The sequence below is a fragment of the Oncorhynchus keta genome, chromosome 10 (genome assembly GCF_023373465.1).
Source record: "Oncorhynchus keta strain PuntledgeMale-10-30-2019 chromosome 10, Oket_V2, whole genome shotgun sequence".
In the NCBI taxonomy this organism is placed as follows: domain Eukaryota; kingdom Metazoa; phylum Chordata; class Actinopteri; order Salmoniformes; family Salmonidae; genus Oncorhynchus; species Oncorhynchus keta.
In genome coordinates this window covers 34,435,111-34,455,568 of record NC_068430.1, presented here as the reverse complement: position 1 = coordinate 34,455,568, position 20,458 = coordinate 34,435,111, and the positions used below count along the sequence as shown (strand labels likewise).

The 20,458-nt window shown below is 42.2% G+C and overlaps 1 protein-coding gene across 3 annotated transcripts; it reads right to left on the bottom strand.

Annotated features, from left to right (window-relative positions):
* Positions 1 to 188: 188 nt before the first annotated feature.
* LOC118388569 (activin receptor type-1B-like) lies at positions 189 to 19,981 on the bottom strand. 3 transcript variants are annotated; one of them, XM_052526919.1, is made up of 10 exons: positions 19,807 to 19,981; positions 12,493 to 12,670; positions 5,801 to 6,076; positions 5,314 to 5,583; positions 4,841 to 5,071; positions 4,513 to 4,680; positions 3,951 to 4,107; positions 3,724 to 3,848; positions 3,335 to 3,465; positions 189 to 2,987 (listed from the first exon to the last, which is right to left on the bottom strand). In XM_052526919.1, the coding sequence occupies exons 2-10, from the start codon at positions 12,572 to 12,574 to the stop codon at positions 2,862 to 2,864; spliced, it is 1,566 nt and encodes a 521-aa protein (XP_052382879.1). In that variant the 5' UTR covers positions 12,575 to 12,670; positions 19,807 to 19,981; the 3' UTR covers positions 189 to 2,861. The 3 variants fall into 3 exon arrangements, with proteins under 3 accessions (XP_052382879.1, XP_052382878.1, XP_035633664.1); XM_052526918.1 differs by lacking the exon at positions 12,493 to 12,670; XM_035777771.2 differs by lacking the exon at positions 12,493 to 12,670 and having other exon boundaries at positions 5,831 to 6,076.
* Between the last annotated feature and the right edge of the window lie 477 nt (positions 19,982 to 20,458).

Below are 20,458 nucleotides of genomic sequence, written 5' to 3'. Positions count from 1 at the left end.
TTTTAAAAAATGTACTTTTTAATGTGTTTTGGTGGAGCAGTAAGGTTGTAGGTCAGCTGGAGGTTGTGGGAATTGCAGGATGTGATACAACACTAACTTAGGGTAATGGGATGACCATGGATCAGGGGCTAGACCTTTGTTCTGATTTGAATGAGGGGTAGAAAGGTTGCATTGGAGGACACATCAAAAGCCACTAATGGAAATAGTTTATGCATTAATGTACACACTGGTATGTGAGTAAAAGAAACACAACTTAGGAAAACGGTTGTATTATTACTCTCTAGGCTATATGCATGATTGGACACTAGTCTTGAAAAGGTTCATGGTTTTAGTCCAGATGTCTGGATAGAGACCTGGGTGTTCATAATTCAGTGCTTCATTAAACACAATACAACATGTCATACCATCCCTTAACAGTGTGTGCTCAAAACAAGGCCATAGACACATCCCAACCATGGCCTATGACATTTGCATAGGATCACTCCCTGACCAAAGACAGGCAGATGTGTGGTGAGATTGTCTAACAGTATGCAGACAAACACCCAGGTCCTGCCTCCCACTCACAGCCATAAACAACCACATTTCAGGGAGATGTTTAAGAACTATATTTAAAAAAAAAAATACAGTACAGGTGAGCATGACATGGTCATTAACTAACACTAAATACATACAGGGCATACATACAGTATTTCCTGTGGAACAGCAGTCATAAGTATCAGTAGTATTTCATTTTTCAAAGGTTCAACCCCTGCCTGTATGTGCTATAGCTATACTGAATAAGCACCCTTTACAGAGGGTCTGATGAATCCTCACTCTTACTTAGCTTTCTGAAAATGTGAAATCTGGGAGAGGTATTTACCGATCACTGAGGAACTGTGATTAAAATGCTTACTGAACATATTAAACACTCTGCTTTCACTGGTATAATCTGCAGTAAAACAGTGAGGGGTGTTGAACTTGAACGGTTGAGTTGCGATGCTGTGGAGTTAGTGCACACATGGGCCCTGCAGAGCATTTTCTAGGAACTCACAGCAAACTGGCAGGATTAAGAACACAGGGAAAGAGGCTTTAAGTCCGCAGTACCTTTTGAGTAAGTGGTCAACAAAACAAAAAGCAAAAATTAACAGTACATAGTTTTCCTGAAAATAACATTTGGTAATATGATTTGACATGAGGTAAATCATTATATAAACTATTTACAATTTTCATATCAAGGATGTAAAATAGGTTGAGTAGAATTGAAGGATATGGAGTATTGACTCAAATACTGTTCTATAGTAATGTGAGACATCAAATTGGAGGGACTCAGTATGCGCTTTCAATGACAGTGTACAGTAGTTTTGCTTTGGAGATATTCCATTGGTTTGTCAGTGGATGATTGACAGCACAAATAAGCCCCTCCCATTGTCTCCCATCCAAGAACAGTTACCAGTGTTAAACTGTTGTCAAATGAAACTCAAATCAAAATAAAATCGAATTCATAACAGCAACCCGTCATTAGAGCGTCTGTGTGTGCGCGCGCGTACACACACACACGAAATGGCTATACAGTCCGTCGTCATGATATACCATAGAGCCGGGTGTTTGTATGGACCATTCCTGCCTCTAAGTAGGCAATAGGAGTTACAAAACAACATTGGTTGCTGTAAACCTATGTTCTGGTAACCTGATCTCTGTGACTCACAGACCACTGCTACCATAAATGATACATAACATGCCCACATAAATAAGGAAGACTTGGTCTTCATGGATTTTAAAATCAATTTCTCAGTGTGTATGTATATACAACGGAGAGATCAGTATACAGTATTCAAAGACGGACCTCATCTTCCCCCTATATACACACACACACACACACACACACACACACTCCCTGACAAAAGAAAACAATTGAAAAACAGACCTCTGCCGTCAGTTATTCAACACAATATAAAGGCAAACCAATACAAATGCATAGGTACTTGTGAATCAAATAAAAAATATTGTATAAAATTAAATTACACACATCCTCTAACTACAGTTTTATACAGAGTGTACACTGAGTGTACAAAACATTGTCTTTCCATGACAGACTGACCAGCTGAATCCAGGTGAAAGATATGATCCCTTATTGATGTCACTTCAGTTAGTGTAGATGAAGGGGAGGAGACATGTTAAAGAAGGATTTTTAAGCCTTGAGCCATGGATTGTGTATGTGTGCCATTCAGAGGGTGAATGGGCAAGACAAAGGATTTAAGTGCCTTTGAATGGGGTATGATAGTAGGTGCCAGGTGCACCGGTTTGAGTGTGTCAAGAACTGCAACGCTGCTGGTTTATCCCGTGTGTATCAATACTGGTCAACCACCCAAAGGACATCCAGCCAACTTGACACAGCTGTGGAAAGCATTGGAGTCAACATGAATTGAGGCTGTTCTTAGGGAAAGGGGTGGGGGGGGGTTCCACCCCAATATTAGGAAGGTGTTCTTAATGGTTTTGTACACTCAGTGTTTATCCTGCCATTGAGATTAACATGGGCATTTATCGGGAGCAGCAGTCATTTTAGTAGGAACAGAACAGAGAAGGGGGCTGTAGGAACAGGTTTGTGGGTCAGAATGGTGGGATAGGTTGGGGGCAAGGAATGGACAGGGGTTGCCAGTAGTTTTGGCTGAATAGACGAGGTAGGGTTTGTCACAACTCAGGCGGTGGTGGCTTTAAAAAAAACTGTCAGGAGAGTCATGTAATGTTTTTTTTGTTTGTTTACATTTTCTGTCGTTAGCTTGTGCGTTCTTTGAAAAGACACTGTCCCTCTATCTCTCTCAGTATTTTTTTAGTGCAGGACAGAGTCCCCAGTGCTCTCCTCAGGTCTTTGGGATAGGGCCCTCTCAAACTTTGATGTCCTCCTGGACACTCAGCTGGGACAGGGTCTTCTTGATGCGCAGGGCGGTGAGGCGGGCGGCTCCGTTGGCGTACCAACACTCCCTCATGATCTTCCCCATCACACGCAGGGTCTTGGGGGACGGGGAGGGAGAGAGAAAAGAGGAAGATTGTACTTTATCTATGTACTTTATCTATGTTATATAAAGCTCAGGAAAATTGGACCAACAGTTGAGCGAACATGAGGAAAATGAGGTTAGAGGAAGTCATATGCACAAGGATAAATAAGCTAATCGAAACCACCAATGCATCCCCAGAGAACAAGCTCGCCAAATAAACATACTTAATTTAAAATACACCAGCATACAATGTAATACTGATAAGAAACCAGTGACACTTTCATATTAGTGAGTGACTGCTGTGTTTTCATAATAGGATTGTTTGATTGACCTCAAATGAACATGCATATCCATGTGTCTACCTCGTAGCTCTGCCACCAGTTGGGCACGTTGGGCCGTAGCTTCTGGTCACACACCAGCTTCCTCATCTCCTCTATGGAGGGGTCAGAGGGCACCAGGTCAAAGTACGGTAGCTGGTACTCCTCATGGATACCTTGGGGCAGAGGTCAAAGGTCAGGTAAGGTTTCTAATCAATTGTGAACTTTTAACTACAGTGAGATAGAGAGATGCATCACAAATGACACCATTCTCCTTATATAGTGCCCTACCACTTGGAGACCTATGTGCCCTTGTCAAAAATAGTGCACTATACAGGGAGCCCTATGGGCCCTGGTCAAAAGTAGTTGACTATATAGGGAATAGGGTGACATTTGGGACCAGCCAGAGTGTGCTGAGGGGGATCCTGTCTGACCTCCAGCGTTGCAGCGGCGTGCGATCTCCCAGTAAACCAGGCCCAGAGCGTAGATGTCTGCACACTTAAACGAATCAAAATGCCTCATGTTGATGCTCTCATCCAGAACCTCAGGGGCCATGTACCTGACAGAGAGAATGTGTGTTTTATTAAGCTGGGGTGGCATGAGGGTTGTAAGTTGAGAAACCAAGTACTTCTTATGGTTGAGGACATGTGTTTGTTTGCACCTCTTTGTGCCCACTCTCTGGTTGGGGGCGATGTCTATGGTGTCGGTGGTGGACTCATGGCGCACGGCCAGCCCAAGGTCAGCAATGGCACAGGTACTGTTTTTCTTCACTAGGATGTTCTTAGACTTGAGGTCCCGGTGGGCAATACCAGGCTTACCTAGAGGAGGGCCGAGAGAGTGAGCCTACCTGACAATTACTGCATTCCTGGCAATCAATGGAAGTCATGAAACTGATCATTAACATGTTCGTGTGAAACGTGTGTTTTATGTTGTCCAATTCAATTGAATCAAACAATCATAGATATCTGCAATATACCATTGCATACTACAGTAGACAAAAACGTAAATGTTCTTCCAGAATGACATCAATAATTGACCTATCAAGGAACATCTCTGTTGGTCTGAGTCAGTGCACTCAACAGAGATGCTTGAGTTTAGAGGGGCTGCTATATAAGTCATACCGGGCAGATCCATAACCCAGACTCTGACCAGGCTGAATGGGAGAGCTGGCGTTTCCTACCAGCTATGAAGCATGGACTATATTTACAGAGGCACACCCTCACCCTGTGTGCCCAGGATCTCCATGTGCAGGTGTGCCAGGCCGCTGGCAGCAGACAGTGCCAGTTTGATCATTCCCTCGATGGTGATGGAGTAACGGTTCAGGTAGTCAAACAGAGAGCCATACTCGTGGTAGTCTGACACCAGCCACAGCTGGGTCCATGTGCCATTATCTATGACAGAAAGATTGTTGGACAATACGTTCAGAGACCAATGTTCAGACCCTACACCTAATACGAAAAACTGACCTGAACACCAGAAATCTACAAGCAGTGCTCTTCGAAGGGGAATATTTGTTGTGATGTCATAGAACGACGGCCAGTATTTTGTTACCTTTGTTGTCGGCGGCGATGAATCCCAGGATGTTTTCGTGGCGCAGCATAATGGTCTGGTAGATCTCAGCCTCGCGGAACCAGGAGCGTTCCTCTCTGGACGAAAAGATCTTCACCGCCACGTCTCCTCCTCTCCAGCGGCCGCGCCACACTTCCCCGAAACGCCCTTTTCCTATAATCTCCTGCAGCACGATGGTCCTGGCCACTGTTCGCTGGACAAACAGAGGGAGGCCTGCACAGAGACACAGGACGAAGAGGACCAAGGCATATGGGACACAGAGACAAGGCAAAAAGAAAGAGGACTATACAGTTAGACAATCACATTGTGACACATGCCTAATATCAACCACATTTCCCCCTATGCATTTTGTTTTCTTCTATGGAAGACATTATTAAAGCTACAGTCACTAATCTCTTTTTTCCCTGTTTTGTGACTGCTTGAATTGATCAGAGCCCGAGTGTGGCTGTACTGACCGGAGCCTGATCCAGAGGTGGACATGTCGTAAATGAGGTCCTGCAGGGTCTTGTCCTTGGCCATGTAGAGATGGTCACAGGAGGGGTCCTCCACCTCCAGCCTCTGCCTGTGGCTGTAGGCTTGCTGGTGGTACTGGAACAGGAACACACCCATGATTAGCAGCACACACAGCAGGCAGACGGGCCCTGCGACCACTGCTACCAGCTCCACTGGACCCCATTTACCATCAGGGCCAAACACACGCCCCAGGCCCGGCGTCACTGACGTCACTGAGAGAGGGAAGAGAAAGAATCAGACTAAATACATATTTCACATTTCACGAGTGAACATAACACAATTCACTGAACTGTGTTTTGAGACCCTTGTCCTCTATTGTAGCAGACATCCTAGCCCTGTGGTTCGTAATGTGAGGTGTGCAACCTGGGACATGTGCTTGTGTGTGGCGGTATACAGCTTATAGTCCATGGTCGAGGTCGAGACACTCACCAGAGGTTACTTTGAGGTCGAGACACTCACCAGAGGTTACTTTGAGGTCGAGGCTGTTGCAGTAGTTAGTGTAGCAGCAGTGTGTGTAGAGGAGGCCCTCAGCGCTCAGGCAGTAGAAGGGCTGGCCCGGGGGTACCAGCTTGTCCCGGGTGATGCAGATACGGATGTGCTGCTCCAGCCCATTGATGAAGGACGTGGAGGCCATGCAGGCCCCGTCTGTCTCACACTGGGAGCCAGTCTTCTCACACTGGGCTGTGGTGCAGTTACACCACAAAGCTGTACAGAGAGAGAGAGAGAGATTATTTCAATATTTTAGAATAATGGTTTGGATAAACTCAAAACATGCTCAAAGCTGTAATGTCATAAGAAGTTGTGCTGGCACTGCCACATAAAAAACATTTCATGACAATTTCACTCCACTCTATGAGATGCAAGTATATATACAGCAGAGGGCGCTCATCGACAGCAGCAGTACCACACAGGGGCCCTTTGACAATTACATTTCCCTGGCACCAACTTAGTCCAGCGTGATCAAACGCACATCCTTTAGCGGGGTGCAGGGCCAAAGAAAGTTGGTATAAAATGAACAGAGGCAGTACAATCAGCAGCTCCAGCAGGTATCTTTGTTCACAAAACAACGTTTTGATCCTGCAAGGATGACCTGATGAAGATCCTTGCTGGATCAAAATGTTGTTTGTGGTGGAGCTTCTGAGTGTGCTGGCTCTATTTATGTTATACTGACACCAACTTTCCCTATGATCATGTCAGATAAAGCATTGGACTACGGAAAAAAACAGATTCACTGCGTTTATTAAATTTTTCCTCCAACAGAACAACACCATTTCCCAGAGAATAACCAAACTATTTCAGCTTTTCTCTTGGAGAAAAATCAGACAGACGTCAACACTACTTTTTGTAAGGACACGTTGAAATAATAGCCAGTGAGTTTATTAGAAAATAGCCCGACATTTTAAAGAGAAATATATCTCCTTTTGATAAAGCTGGTAGCATGCTCCATCAGGATAGAGAAGGCTCCAGAGAGTGATTCAACATCTTCAGTATTTTAGGTCGCAGGGACTAGGACTAAGTTGACATTGTACAAATCTCTAGTCGTTGAAGAGGTAAACAACCCTTTAGTTTGATGATCCTTTAACAATCTTTTGAACTATACCTCTTAGAAATGTTTCAATTATTTACCATGCCCCAAATGGCATAAGTTCACAAAACTAAGCAGACGCAGAAAAGTGTGTTGTTTGAAACCATTCCAGATGGGGACAAACATGTTTTTAACCCAAACGGTCACAAAATTGACCCTATTAGCTAATGGTGTTTTTAACATCACAAGAGTACAACAAGACAGCACAACACCCCTACCCTACAGAGGTGGTTCATCCTGGAAATAGAGTATCAAAAGGTAAATCAAACTGCGTGCCAAAGCTGGCCGTTTCAAAAAGACACGTTCAGCGGCAGGCCGGGAAACAATTCTAGCCATTCCAGAGATGGATAGAGATCTCTACTTGAAAATAACTCGATTTTACATGGACATTGGCAGTGTGGTGCAAGGGCAACAACCTCTCCCTCGATGTGACCAAGACAAAGGAGCTGATCGTGGACTACAGGAAAAGGTGGGCCAAACAGGCCCCCATTAACATCAATGGGGCTGTAGTGGAACGAGTCGAGAGTCTTAAAGTTCCTTGCTGTCCACATCACCAAAGAACTATCATGGTCCAAACACACCAAGACAGTCCTGAAGAAGGCACGACTTCCCCCTCAGGAGACTGAAAAGATTTGGCATGGGTCCCCAGATCCTCAAAACGTTCTACATTGGCACCTGATGCCGAGCAGTATGGCAACTGCTCGGCATTTGACCGTAAGGCGCTACAGAGGGTAGTGCGTACGGCCCAGTGGGGCCAAGCTTCCTGTAATCCAGGACCTATATAATAGCCGGTGTCAGAGGAAAGCCCATAAAATTGTCAGAGAGTCAGACTGTTTTCTCTGCTACCGCACGGCAAGTGGTAACGGAGCGCCAAGTCTAGGTCCAAAAGGCTCCTTAAAAGCTTCTACCCCCAAGCCATAAGACTGCTGAACAATTAATCAGATGGCCACCGGACTATTACCTTGACCTCCCCCTCGCCTCCATTTGTTTTGTACACTGCTACTACTCGCTGTTTATCTATGCATAGTCACTTCACCCCTACCTACATGTACAAAATACCTCAACTAACCTGACTCGGTACCGGTACCCCCTGTATATAGCCTCCACATTGACTCGGTACCGGTACCCCCTGTATATAGCCTCCACATTGACTCGGTACCGGTACCCCCTGTATATCGCCTCCACATTGACTCGGTACCGGTACCCCCTGTATATCGCCTCCACATTGACTCGGTACCGGTACCCCCTGTATATCGCCTCCACATTGACTCTGTACCGGTACCCCCTGTATATAGCCTCCGCATTGACTCGGTACCGGTACCCCCTGTATATCGCCTCCACATTGACTCGGTACCGGTACCCCCTGTATATCGCCTCCACATTGACTCTGTACCGGTACCCCCTGTATATAGCCTCGTTATTGTGTTAATAATAATAAAGTATCTTTTTTTTAAATTGTATTTTTTACTTTAGTTTATTTGGTAAATATTTTCATAACTCTTCTTGAAATGCACTGTTGGTTAAGGGCTTGTAAATAAGCATTTCACAGTAAGGTCTACACTTGATGTATTCGGCACATGTGACAAATAAAGTTTGATTTGATTTCACATTGAGGGCTTCCACTATTTTAAAGTAGTAAACTAGGTGGGGATTCCTAACTTGTGAGTGATCAGCCAATGATAAGATAATTGTATTTTTCTTTAATATTGGTTTGCCTAGTTTGTAAATGGCTTTAAGCTATATCACCGCCAACTGGTGACACACAAGATTTGGTTCAAGACTCCAGTATTGCAAGTAGCGGTAAATCACAAATATTAGCTTTACATTTTCTTATTCTTTTGATGTTTGGGAAAAAAATGTACTACTTTAAAAATGGAGATAGCTCTAATGGAGTTGCCCATGCTATTACAGATGCCATAATGGCACAGATACAATGTTGAGTACCTCTTTCCCTTTCTAAGATTCTAATCTCTCACAAGAATACAGTTCAGTTTTAAAAGGCCAGCTTGCTACCAACTTTTATGATTCCTCTTCTCCTATTGTCCACAAGTTCCATAACCAGCTAGCTAGAGCAAGTAACATTAACTAGTTCAAGCTAACGTTCTAAATAGGACAGAGCCTTCATTTAATTTAGCTAGCTAAGGAGAAAATATAAAGATTTGAGTGATGAGCAGTAAAAATGTAGGTAAGTTACCATTTTCTAGCTTACTTTTGTGACTGACTTTCCTTCACTGCCATAAACTGTTGTTAATAACCTGCACCTCACGTAACTATTTCACCTAGAACGCCTAGCCTGAAACAGGTTTTTGGATAAAAATCACACAATATCAACCCAGTTCAGTAGACTTTTGTATGGGGAGTATGAGAGATTTACACAGGTCTGTCAGACAGCAAGGTCAGCACAGCAGGCAGTGAGGTCTCTTTGGGTGAACCAGATCACAGAAATGACACACACACACACACACACACACACACACACACACACACACACACACACACACACACACACACACACACACACACACACACACACACACACACACACACACACACACACACACACAGAGAGAGAATGAGAAGCAATTTTACAAGTTATTGCACATTGCAGACATCACAAGAAAGCTCAAAGACATCTGGGTAATTTGATACTCTCAACATACAGGCTCTATAATGGTAGACATACTTGATAGAATTGAGGTTCAAAGACAAAAGGTCTCTGTTTAGTGCAGACAGCTTGCTTTTAAATAGTGGTGTTCTACTGACAGTGTTACTATAATCAGAAGTGGACTTTGCCCATACAATTTCATAATCCTTAATCAACATCACATTGGCCCTTTGTGTGGCGATTACAGGGAATTTGACCAACCCAGACTGAGCTGAGATCAGTGGGGGTAGGGGAGTGAACCCAGAATGTAGTTTTTGGGATAAGCCATCCTCCGGGTCAGCTTCCTGTGTACAGGGAGGGGTGATAAGACGAAAGGGGGAAACCCCTTTTTAGGAGTTTGTAGTCTGTACTGGAGGTTTGGGATTAGTCCCAGGCAGCCTAGTCCTGAAAACGAGGACAGGGGAAGTAAAAATAAAAAGTAAAGGCAGAGAAGGGGCGTTCAATGTGTTTTAAACCCCTGCGGCGAGGGCTTTTTTTTTGTGGTAGTGGTTTGTACAGAGGAGGGGGTTGACTTGTGTGAGCAGCTGCAGCTGTCATTAACCCAGTCTAGACAGTGACTGCCTCAGTGAAATGTTGGATAATTGAATTTCATTTGGGCACAGAGGCTGACATGGTGTGAAATTCCGATATTTCTTTTCTTCCATCATAGTCTGTAAATGACTTCAATGTTAACACCAGACCCTCTGTTGCATTTGTATTTCCCACACAACACACATTCGCAGGAATGAAGGAAACATGAGCTTTTTGGTTTCCAGAAGGTTCGTCCTTTTGCAAATAGATTGATTAATAGGCTTAATGTTGATAGGAGCCTAATTAAAAGTGCAACCAGAACCCTGTGAAGATAAGAGTTCAAAAACATGGACAGCTACAGTAAAGTAGTGAGAAATGATGGGGTTGAGGTTGGAGGTGTTACTCGAGACGAGGGTGGCGGAAAGAGCTCTGATCGAAGCACGCAGTACCCAGACAGGGAATAACTGATTAAGATACCCAGACGCCACCAGGCAGAAGAAGAAAAATAAAATAAAAAAACACCACTGTACTCACCCCATCCCCTACCTCCCCGACTATCCCACTCCGATCGATACACAGGAAGTGTGTGTGTGTGCGCGCGCGTGCTTCTGTTATTGTATCTGGGCTCCCAGTCTTCTGATTCTATAGCGAAAGCTAGTTGGCTTTCTAGACACAGGTTCAGTGATCTTAAGCAGGCAGTGTATTTCTCAAACAGTACTTAATCAGTGAGAATGTTTTGAGGCATGTTTACGTTCACATGTTGGATTGACCATTGAGGCAAGACTACAATCTGGAGAAACTCTAGTATTAGAAAACATGCTAAATCAGATCGGTGGGAACATGTAGTGCTATGCTGGAACAAAATACGTTTCCATGTCGATCAATTCAAGGCCATAGTGAGGTCTGTTCAAAGAGTTCCCATTTTTAAACAGACAGTAAAACCTGATAGTTAATAGCTAGGAGGCCCAAACTTGTATCTGGTTATAATAATTATTATGATAATTATTATTATTATTATTAGGTGAGTGTTTATATTTGTCCTATTTCAAGGGCACATTGGTGGATTTTTCACCTTGTCAGCTCGGGGATTCTAACTAATTATAGTGCCTAATGGAGTCTGGCCTCAGATACTCCAAGGACTCCCTAACACAGGTGTCCTTGGAATTCAGACAGGATGCATAGTCTCAATTTGAGGAGGGGAAAAAACAATGAGTGACTACAGAAGATTCGATAATACAGTTATAGATAATACTAATAGAAATGAGATAAGGAAAAACAGACTTCTTTCAATGACTGAATGACTCATGTAGTAGAAGATAATGCTGCAAGCATTTTACAAATACACGCCTCTCAATATAATTACATGGCTCTTTCCCAAATCCCATGACTTACGTTTTCTTATCTCACTACCTCGCCCAGCTCCCTTGTTGTCCAGCTCCTCCCTTCCCATCCTCTAAATCCCTCTCCCTTTCCAAATATCACAAACCCAGGGAACGTGAGTTGGTCACTCACTGTAACCTCTCTTCATCAAACATCTCAATCATACTGTTTCACACACACACAAAAAACACACACACACACACACACACAATATCCTGTTTGCCTTTAATAAGCCTCCTTACTCTGATGCGGTTTATCAACAGGCACGTACATGCAAAATTAAAGGCCATGGATTTTTTACAAATATTCTTTAAAAAAAGTAAACCCTTCCACCTCCCAACCTTGGCACAAGAACAGCTGTGGTTTAAAGCTTCCCCTGGGCTTGAGCGAAGTAATCATTTATTTGGGGGCTTTTATTTGGTGTGGTTTAGAAATTAACACACGCACACCCACCTGCCCGTTTGTGTCTGAGGGGTCTTTCAGTTTCAGCTACTATGCTGTGGGAGTATTCCCAAGTCAGAAGGGAAAAAACATTTCTTAATGACATCTGTGGCCTTGACTCATACAGACTACACACACACACTGTAAAATGATATCACTAGATTAATGCTTAGTGGTGGAGCCTATTATATATATATTTTGTTATCTTATACATCAAATCGACCCCAATGTGTACATTTCAAAAGGCAAAAATATGAGTTAGCCTAAATATTACTTAAAATAGACCCATAAGAAAGGCAATCTATGTACAGTACCAGTCAAAAGTTGACACACCTACACATTCAAGGGTTTTTCTTTATTGTTAGTGTTTTCTACAATGTAGAATAAGATTAAAATACATCAAAACCATGAAATACATCTAGTAACCAAAAAGTGTTTATCAAATCAAAATATATTTTATATGTGAGATTATTCAAAGTAGCCACCCTTTGCCTTGATGACAGCTTCGCACACTCATTACATTCTCTCAACCAGCTTCACCTGGTATGCTTTTCCAACAGTCTTGAAGGTGTTCCCACATATGCTGAGCACTTGTTGTCCAACTCATCTGAAACAATCTCATTTGGGTTGAGGTCAGGTCATCTGATGCAGCCCTCCATCACTCTCCTTCTTGGTCAAATAGCCCTTACACAGCCTGGAGGGGTGTTGGGTCATTGTCCTATTGAAAAACAAATGATAGTTCCACTAAAACAAACCAGATGGGAGGGTATATCGCTGCAGAATGCTGTGGTAGCCATGCAGGTTAAGTGTGCCTTGAATTCTAAATAAATCAGTGTCACCAGCAAAGCACCCCCACACAGTCGCACCTCCTCCTCCATACTTCACGATGGGAACCACACATGCGAAAGACATCCGTTCACCAACTCTGCATCTCACAAAGACATGGAGGTTGGAAGCAAAAATATCACATTTGGACTCATCAGACCAAAGAACAGATTTCCACCGGTCTAATGTAAATTGTTCCTGTTTCTTCTTATTGGTGTCCTTTAGTAGTGGTTTCTTTGCAGCAATTCGACCATGAAGGCCTGATTCACGCAGTCTCTTCTGAACAGTTGATGTTGAGATGTGTCTGTTAGTTAAACTCAAGAATTGATTTAGGCTGCAATGTCTGAGGTGCAGTTAACTCTAATGAACTTATCTGTGGTGGTCCTCATGAGAGACAGTTTCATCATAGCGTTTGATGGTTTTGCGACTGCACTTGACAAAACCTTCCAAATTGACTGACCTTCATGTCTTTAAATAATGATGGACTGTTGTTTCTCTTTGCTTATTTGAGTTGTTCTTGCCATAATATGGACTTGGTCTTTTACCAAATAGGGCCATCTTCTGTATACCACCCCTACCTTGTCACAACAACTGATTGTCTCAAACACATTACGAAGGAAGGAAATTCCACAAATTAACAAGGCACACCTGTTAATTGAAATGCATTCCAGGTGACTACCTCATGAAGCTGGTTGAGAGAATGCCAAGAGTGTGCAAAGCAGTCATCTCAAGTATATTTTGATTTGTTTAGCACTTTTTCAGTTACTACATGATTCCATGTGTTATTTCATAGTTTTGATCTCTTCACTATTATTCTACAATGTAGAAAATAGTCAAACGAATGAAAAAGCCTGTAATGAGTAGGTGTGTCTGAACTTTTGACTGGTACTGTCAATTATTTTACCATTGGGGTGATTACAATGCTGGACAGTGCCATGGCACCTTCTGGACATTTGATATCCAGTCACAGACCTTTTTTGCGCACACACATGCCATGATCCAGCACATGAACTCAAGAAGGTTGTTATTTTATGTTGTTATTGAATTTGTATAATTTTTGATGAAAGTTTCATAACATCTATTTTTGCCATTAAGTTAAAAGCACTTTTAAAAAGGAAATATGGCTTATATAAATCTAGATGCAAGTATTTTAGATAAAAATGGGAGGACCTTGATGAGATTTCAAATACACACCACAAACTGCATCTGTGTTATTGTACCGGATCTGAGCGTAGATCTGAGTACACACAGACACACCGCACAAGTACACACGTCAAGTGGCCCTGTGCTGAATGTGTGGCAAGGTTATTCACTGGCACTATAGTAAAACATATACAATAAATAGGCTGTAAACTTACAATGTCTACACAGACAGGCTAGGCCTTACTTGGGAGAAAGGAGGTGGGGTAGAAGTAAAGTGAGTGAGAGGAAATGTTTTCAACAGCAACGTGTTTTTTCTCTCCGTTTTTAGAGAATGCTGTGATTGCGTCAAGACTGTCGAAGAAATAGTGTGGCAGAGCAAACACTTGAGGACCATGGTTGTGTTAAATGCGGGGGTTTGGCGTGTTCCTAAAGTCAAGCACAGTAAAGGTATTGTTTGGCGACAGGGCTGTGTGAAGGGAGTAGGGGAGGGAGAGAGGAGAAAAAGGGTACAGTAGAGAGAAGGAGAAAAAAGGCTACCTGTGCACATTGTATTGCTTTGTACATTGTGATGTAGCCTAAGGACACTTCACTTTAAATGTATGGCAAACAAAAAAATACAACTCTGTTGACTACTTTTAATGACGACAGTGACTATTTTAAACAATTTAAACTGAACATTTTACAACACTTTTACTGGAAGAACTGTGCAGATGCAAAGTTTGGTAACATCATTTCAGTAAATTCGCCCTCTGTTTTTTTTATGCGACCACATTAAAACTGTTAAATAGGCCTATCTCGACCCCGCCCTGTGCAACTGGGTACTGGATTTCCTGACGGGCCGCCCCCAGGTGGTGAGGGTAGGTAACAACATCTCCACCCCGCTGACCCTCAACACTGGGGCCCCACAAGGGTGCGTTCTAAGCCCTCTCCTGTACTCCCTGTTCACCCACGACTGCGTGGCCATGCACGCCTCCAACTCAATCATCAAGTTTGCGGACGACACTACAGTGGTAAGCTTTATTACCAGCAACGACGAGGCTGCCTACAGGGAGGAGGTGAGGGCCCTCGGAGTGTGGTGTCAGGAAAATAACCTCACACTCAACATCAACAGAACTAAAGAAGATGATTGTGGACTTCAGGAAACAGCAGAGGGAACACCCCCCTATCCACATCGATGGGACAGTAGTGGAGAGGGTAGTAAGTTAAGTTCCTCGGCGTACACATCACAGACAAACTGAATTGGTCCACCCACACAGACAGCATCGTGAAAAAGGCGCAGCAGCGCCTATTCAACCGCAGGTGGCTGAAGAAATTCGGCTTGTCACCAAAAGCACTTACAAACTTCTACAGATGCACAATTGAGAGCATCCTGTCGGGCTGTATCACCGCCTGGTACGGCAACTGCTCCGCCCACAACCGTAAGGCTCTCCAGAGGGTAGTGAGGTCTGCACAACGCATCACCGGGGGCAAACTACCTGCCCTCCAAGACACCTACACCACCCGATGTCACAGGAAGGCCATAAAGATCATCAAGGACAACAACCACCCGAGCCACTTCCTGTTCACCCCGCTATCATCCAGAAGGCCAGTACAGGTGCATCAAAGCAGGGGCCGAGAGACTGAAAAACAGCTTCTATCTTAAGGCCATCAGACTGTTAAACAGCCACCACTAACATTGAGTGGCTGCTGCCAACACACTGACTCAACTCCAGCCACTTTAATAATGGGAATTGATGGAAATTGATGTAAAATATATCACTAGCCACTTTAAACAATGCTACTTAATATAATGTTTACATACATAAACATATGAGATGAGTAATGTAGGGTATATACTGTACTCTATATCATCTACATGTAATACATGTATCACTAGCCACTTTAAACTATGCCACTTTGTTTACATGCCCTACATTACTCATCTCATATGTATACACTGTACTCGATACCATCTCCTGCATCTTGCCTATGCCGTTCTGTACCATCACTCATTCATATATCTTTATGTACATATTCTTTATCCCTTTACACTTGTATGTATAAGGTAGTAGTTTTGGAATTGTTAGGTTAGATTACTTGTTGGTTATTACTGCATTTTCGGAACTAGAAGCACAAGCATTTCGCTACACTCTCATTAACATCTGCTAACCATGTGTATGTGACAAATACATTTGATTTGATAAACCACTGTGCCACTCGGGAGGCCCCTCCATTTCAGATTGTTCTGAAATTGTTTCTGTAGTTAGAAACAGATAAGATTAGCATTCCTGCAACATTATTTTGTTGAAATATAACTTGATCTGAGGAATTAAGATAATTGATTGGACCCAAATTGGTAATTTGAAATGATAGGATTCAATAAATATTGTACATAATATCTGATTTGGACCCAAAGCATTTCTAACAATAGCTAGGTTTCCATCAAATTGGTGACAGATTTTCACGTGAAAATTTCCCACCGGAAATGCGTTTCCATCACATTGACTTGCGGATAAAAGGCTTTGCGTGATGACCCAGTGCACATAAATACCTTTTGCGGTTAAATGGGTTTCCATCGCATTTTCATGGTTTTCTCACAAAAAAATTGTTTTGTTATAAAGTGAGTGTGCCCACTCTGGTATTGGCACATGTGCTCTAGCCCAGAGTTTCATCTGCAGCCTAATAAACTGCATCCATTTCCAACAAGTTGTAGTGGTAGGTCCACACGTTTTTCGCATGCCTACAATTTTATTTTGATATGATTGTTATTATTTCAATATTTGAGCATAAAAGCTTTTCCACCGACATTTCTCTCATAATGAATTTTATTGACAAAAAATACCTCACCTTGTCTACTGTATTTTGTTTTGACGACATTTGGAAAGTTTACCATGAGGCCAGTCATACATTTTTTGATCCGACATGTACTTTACTGGCTAAAGAAATGTTGGATGGAAACCTGGTTAATGGATAAGACACGGGGATTCCAAATAAATGGTCAAAAGCCACCCACACCAATCATTATGGAGCTGCGGCTTGGAGTATTGTTTCTAGTATTTATTCCTAGTGAAATTTTCCCCTTGTTCAGAGGAATTAGTAATTGACATAGTTAGGTTTAGATCCAATCCTACATTCTGAAATTACCAGGTTCTGACCACTGTTCCTGCTAGACGGTGACTTAAAAAAATATATTCTTGGAGTGGTATCACAGCTCCCCCTTGCAGTGTAAGGCTCTGTGGCGAAACGGATGCCATATACTTAAAATGTTTCCAAACTTTGCATCGTATTTTAAAAAACATGTCGCCAGAGTCTGTCAATAGAACAGGAAGTTACCAAACAAGATGAAAATGTGGTTTTAGGCAATTAATTTAAACAACTCACTTATAGGAATGGATAGGCCTATTGGAATAGTCAAGTTAAATAATACACATTATATGACTGTTGCCTCACGTTTTAGTTTGTGATGGTAATTACATTTGTTTTTGATGATGATTATTAGGTTGAGGTCGCTAGCGACAGTATCTTCAACCTAGGGTGCGTTCGTAAATTCACAGAGCGCAAAATAACTGATGAATTTACGAACGCTCAACACCCATTGAATATGGACGGTGTCAGTAAACATCTGAAAAAAAAGCTTAATTAAAATGGTTTAATTTTAAATAAGCACAGTTACAACCACCAATGCTCTGGATAACATGAAAACAGCCTAACCAGCTCTGCTAGCAAGCTAGGGTGCATTCGTAAATTCCCTTTGGAGTGACAAAGAGTGCGCTCTGGTCGTTCGTAAATTCAGAGCGTTGCCAGATTGACTATTTACAAACTGACAACGTTAGCTTGGGTGCTTTAATGCCGTTGTGAGTTCAGAACGCGGATCAAACCTACTTCTCGGCCAGAGCGTCCAGTGTGCACTCTGAACGCTCCAACAGCGAAATGTTCTGAATTTACGAACTGTCAACCTCTGAATTTACAAACGCCCTGTGCGCACTCTGGCACTCCAGATTGAATTTACGAACACACCTCTAGTCTTGCAGCTCTTTAGCTAGCTACTCTGTAAACTAGCTTGACTTGCTAGAAAATTAGATAAACAAGTTGAGGAAAAACTAACTAAACAAAACATGTTTTATTATCACCTGAAACAATGTTTCTTCTGTCTTGAATTTAAAGGTCATATTTTGCAATGTCCCAAAATAAATGACAAGAAACTAGGCTCTCCTCCATTTTGTCTTATTGTGAAACCCTATGATCTCTGTCCAGTAGTAGCTGAATGAGATTGCGTGAAGATAACGTATAGCATAATGAAATACATCACGATGTGTATGGGGCATAACCTTCCACAGAGTTAAATTATTTTCCAGAGAAGGCATGGAGAAAAATATGCCTAATGTCATTGATCACATCAACAATGGGTTTATCCAACTCCTAATGGTAAACTAGATCATCCTAAAGTTAGTTACTTAACTTTGCAGACTCAACAGATAAAGCGTATAGAAAAGGATATGTTTAAATGGGTAAATTAGGCTAAGTGACAAAAGTTGAGAAGAGCAATCAAATAGGCCCACAGAAAGAAACAGGATTAAAGTTGAAATAGGCTGAGACTTTCACAATAAATCACAGTTGTAAAGAGAAGCTGTGATAATTTAGTCCAGGCTTTTATCACCATTCATTCCAATAGATTAGATAACAAACTGGGAAATCTCCATTACTCCATTGTTTGGGCATTTTAATCTCCACACATGGATACAACCAAGCCCCCTGCCCTGCTCAGAGAAAAGGTCCATATACATGCAATCTGTATTTACACTGTTGGACACTCTTTTGAAGCCACAAGCGCCCAATCATATCATCCATGTTATTCAAACATTAGGAGTTCACGATCAAGGGCTTTTTTTAAAGAGACTAGGACTGAGTGTCTATAGACCTTGAAGCCTCTTCTCTCTACATGTACGAAACACGCTAAAGGCCATGGAGAGGGAGAACTGAGGCCGAGTTCTGTTTACTCATTTATGCTTTTCATAAATTTATATTATCCAGTAATGATAAACTAACTCAGGCTGATTGGTAGAACAACACACAATGGCCCGTTTCGCAATGTACTCCAGCTCTTCGAAGCTAAATAGGTCAGCCTCAGACACCAGCTTGCTAAACCATTGTGTTGTAGTCTCAGCAAAAGCGTTTAGAGCTGCACTTTAAAACCACGACACTAGCTATCTTGTTTACAGTTCACACACCAGAATAAACTGCTAAATAACAGAGTTTCACAGGAAATGACGACAAGAACATAAGGTCAAATTTGGGAATAAGGAACTCATTCCTTACTTGATGAGGAATCTGAGTGAGCACATTTAAATGCTTTGATATTGAATATTATGAGGTAGTTTATGATAAATAAATAAACTAATATTTCCATATTCGTTTTTGAGAATACAGCAAATTAATTAAACTTTGATTAAATGACTCAAGGCAATTTGTTAAACCACTGCTTTTGGATTCTTGTGAATTGTATCAAGGAATGGTGGAAGGTCCTTGGTAGACAACCTTGGCTGTTCATCCCAAATCCTAAAAACGGTGCTATGTCTGAGATGTTTACTAACGCGATCCAAGTATCCATCCAATTAGCTTCTAGCTGGCCAGAGAACTAACGTTTTGCTATTCTCAAGCAGTAAAGCATATTTAAACATAGCGTCAAACAGTGTAGGTAGGTAGCAAGCTGATTCTCTTATTTTCATCTCTATTGCAATACTATTAGCCGTAAACAATCAGGTTCAATTAGCTAACTCGACTTGCTTGATACCAAATCCCTGCGCCATGTTGTGCTATTACTAAGCAATGTAAATTCCATTCACAAACAGAGCAAGTAAATACACACAGGCGGGAATAAAAACTTAATCGGAAAAACATTACACTTACCATCATAAGTTCCAAATATGCAAACCAGGACGAAAATATTTAACACAATTAGATTCTTAGCCATGATCGCTATATTCCCATTGCATTGCATTAATATCTGGGCTAGTAGTGTGGTATTGACAGCGGAGCGGACAAAAACACACAGCTCCAGTTAGACAACAGACAGACAGACACGTTGAAGGGGGTGGGTGGAGGATTTAATTAAAGGGGAGTAACGGCTAACTAGTTCTTATTATGAAGTATGTCGATAAAATAAAGTTGGTAGGCCCTCTAGAAAGCACAATGTAAAGTTTGTATTATCTGGTCAAGGCTTAAAACGTAAACTTTTAAAATCAGGTGGTTTACATATTGAATATGCCTTTAACATTGTAGCTATACACCATGTACCACACACATAATATAACCTTACATGATCTCTATGATACCCATGGGGAACGGTGGGCGCAACTTTCACTGGGGACGGGAACGGGGGACATGGCCCCCCCAAATGAAATTGCATTCTTGTGTGCCCTATCATTGCACTTGTGATACAATCTGGGGGGGGGGGCTTTAGGACCATGCGGACGCCTCAGAGCGGTCTGGTAGGTTTGTGTGCAGAATGGATTTAGGACCGCGCAGACACCACCTGTGTGAAGGCAAAGCTTCTGAAAGG

Bases quoted from the DNA above. Each gene is read 5' to 3' on its own strand.
- LOC118388569 (XM_052526918.1), bottom strand. From the start codon at position 19,897: ATGCAATGCAATGGGAATATAGCGATCATGGCTAAGAATCTAATTGTG. The intron at 4,108-4,512 runs GTGAGGGTGTGC...GCCCTCCTCTAG, and splicing joins GGAGATCCTGGGCACACAGG to GTAAGCCTGGTATTGCCCAC. The intron at 3,849-3,950 runs GTGCAAACAAAC...TCTCTCTGTCAG, and splicing joins CAGAGAGTGGGCACAAAGAG to GTACATGGCCCCTGAGGTTC.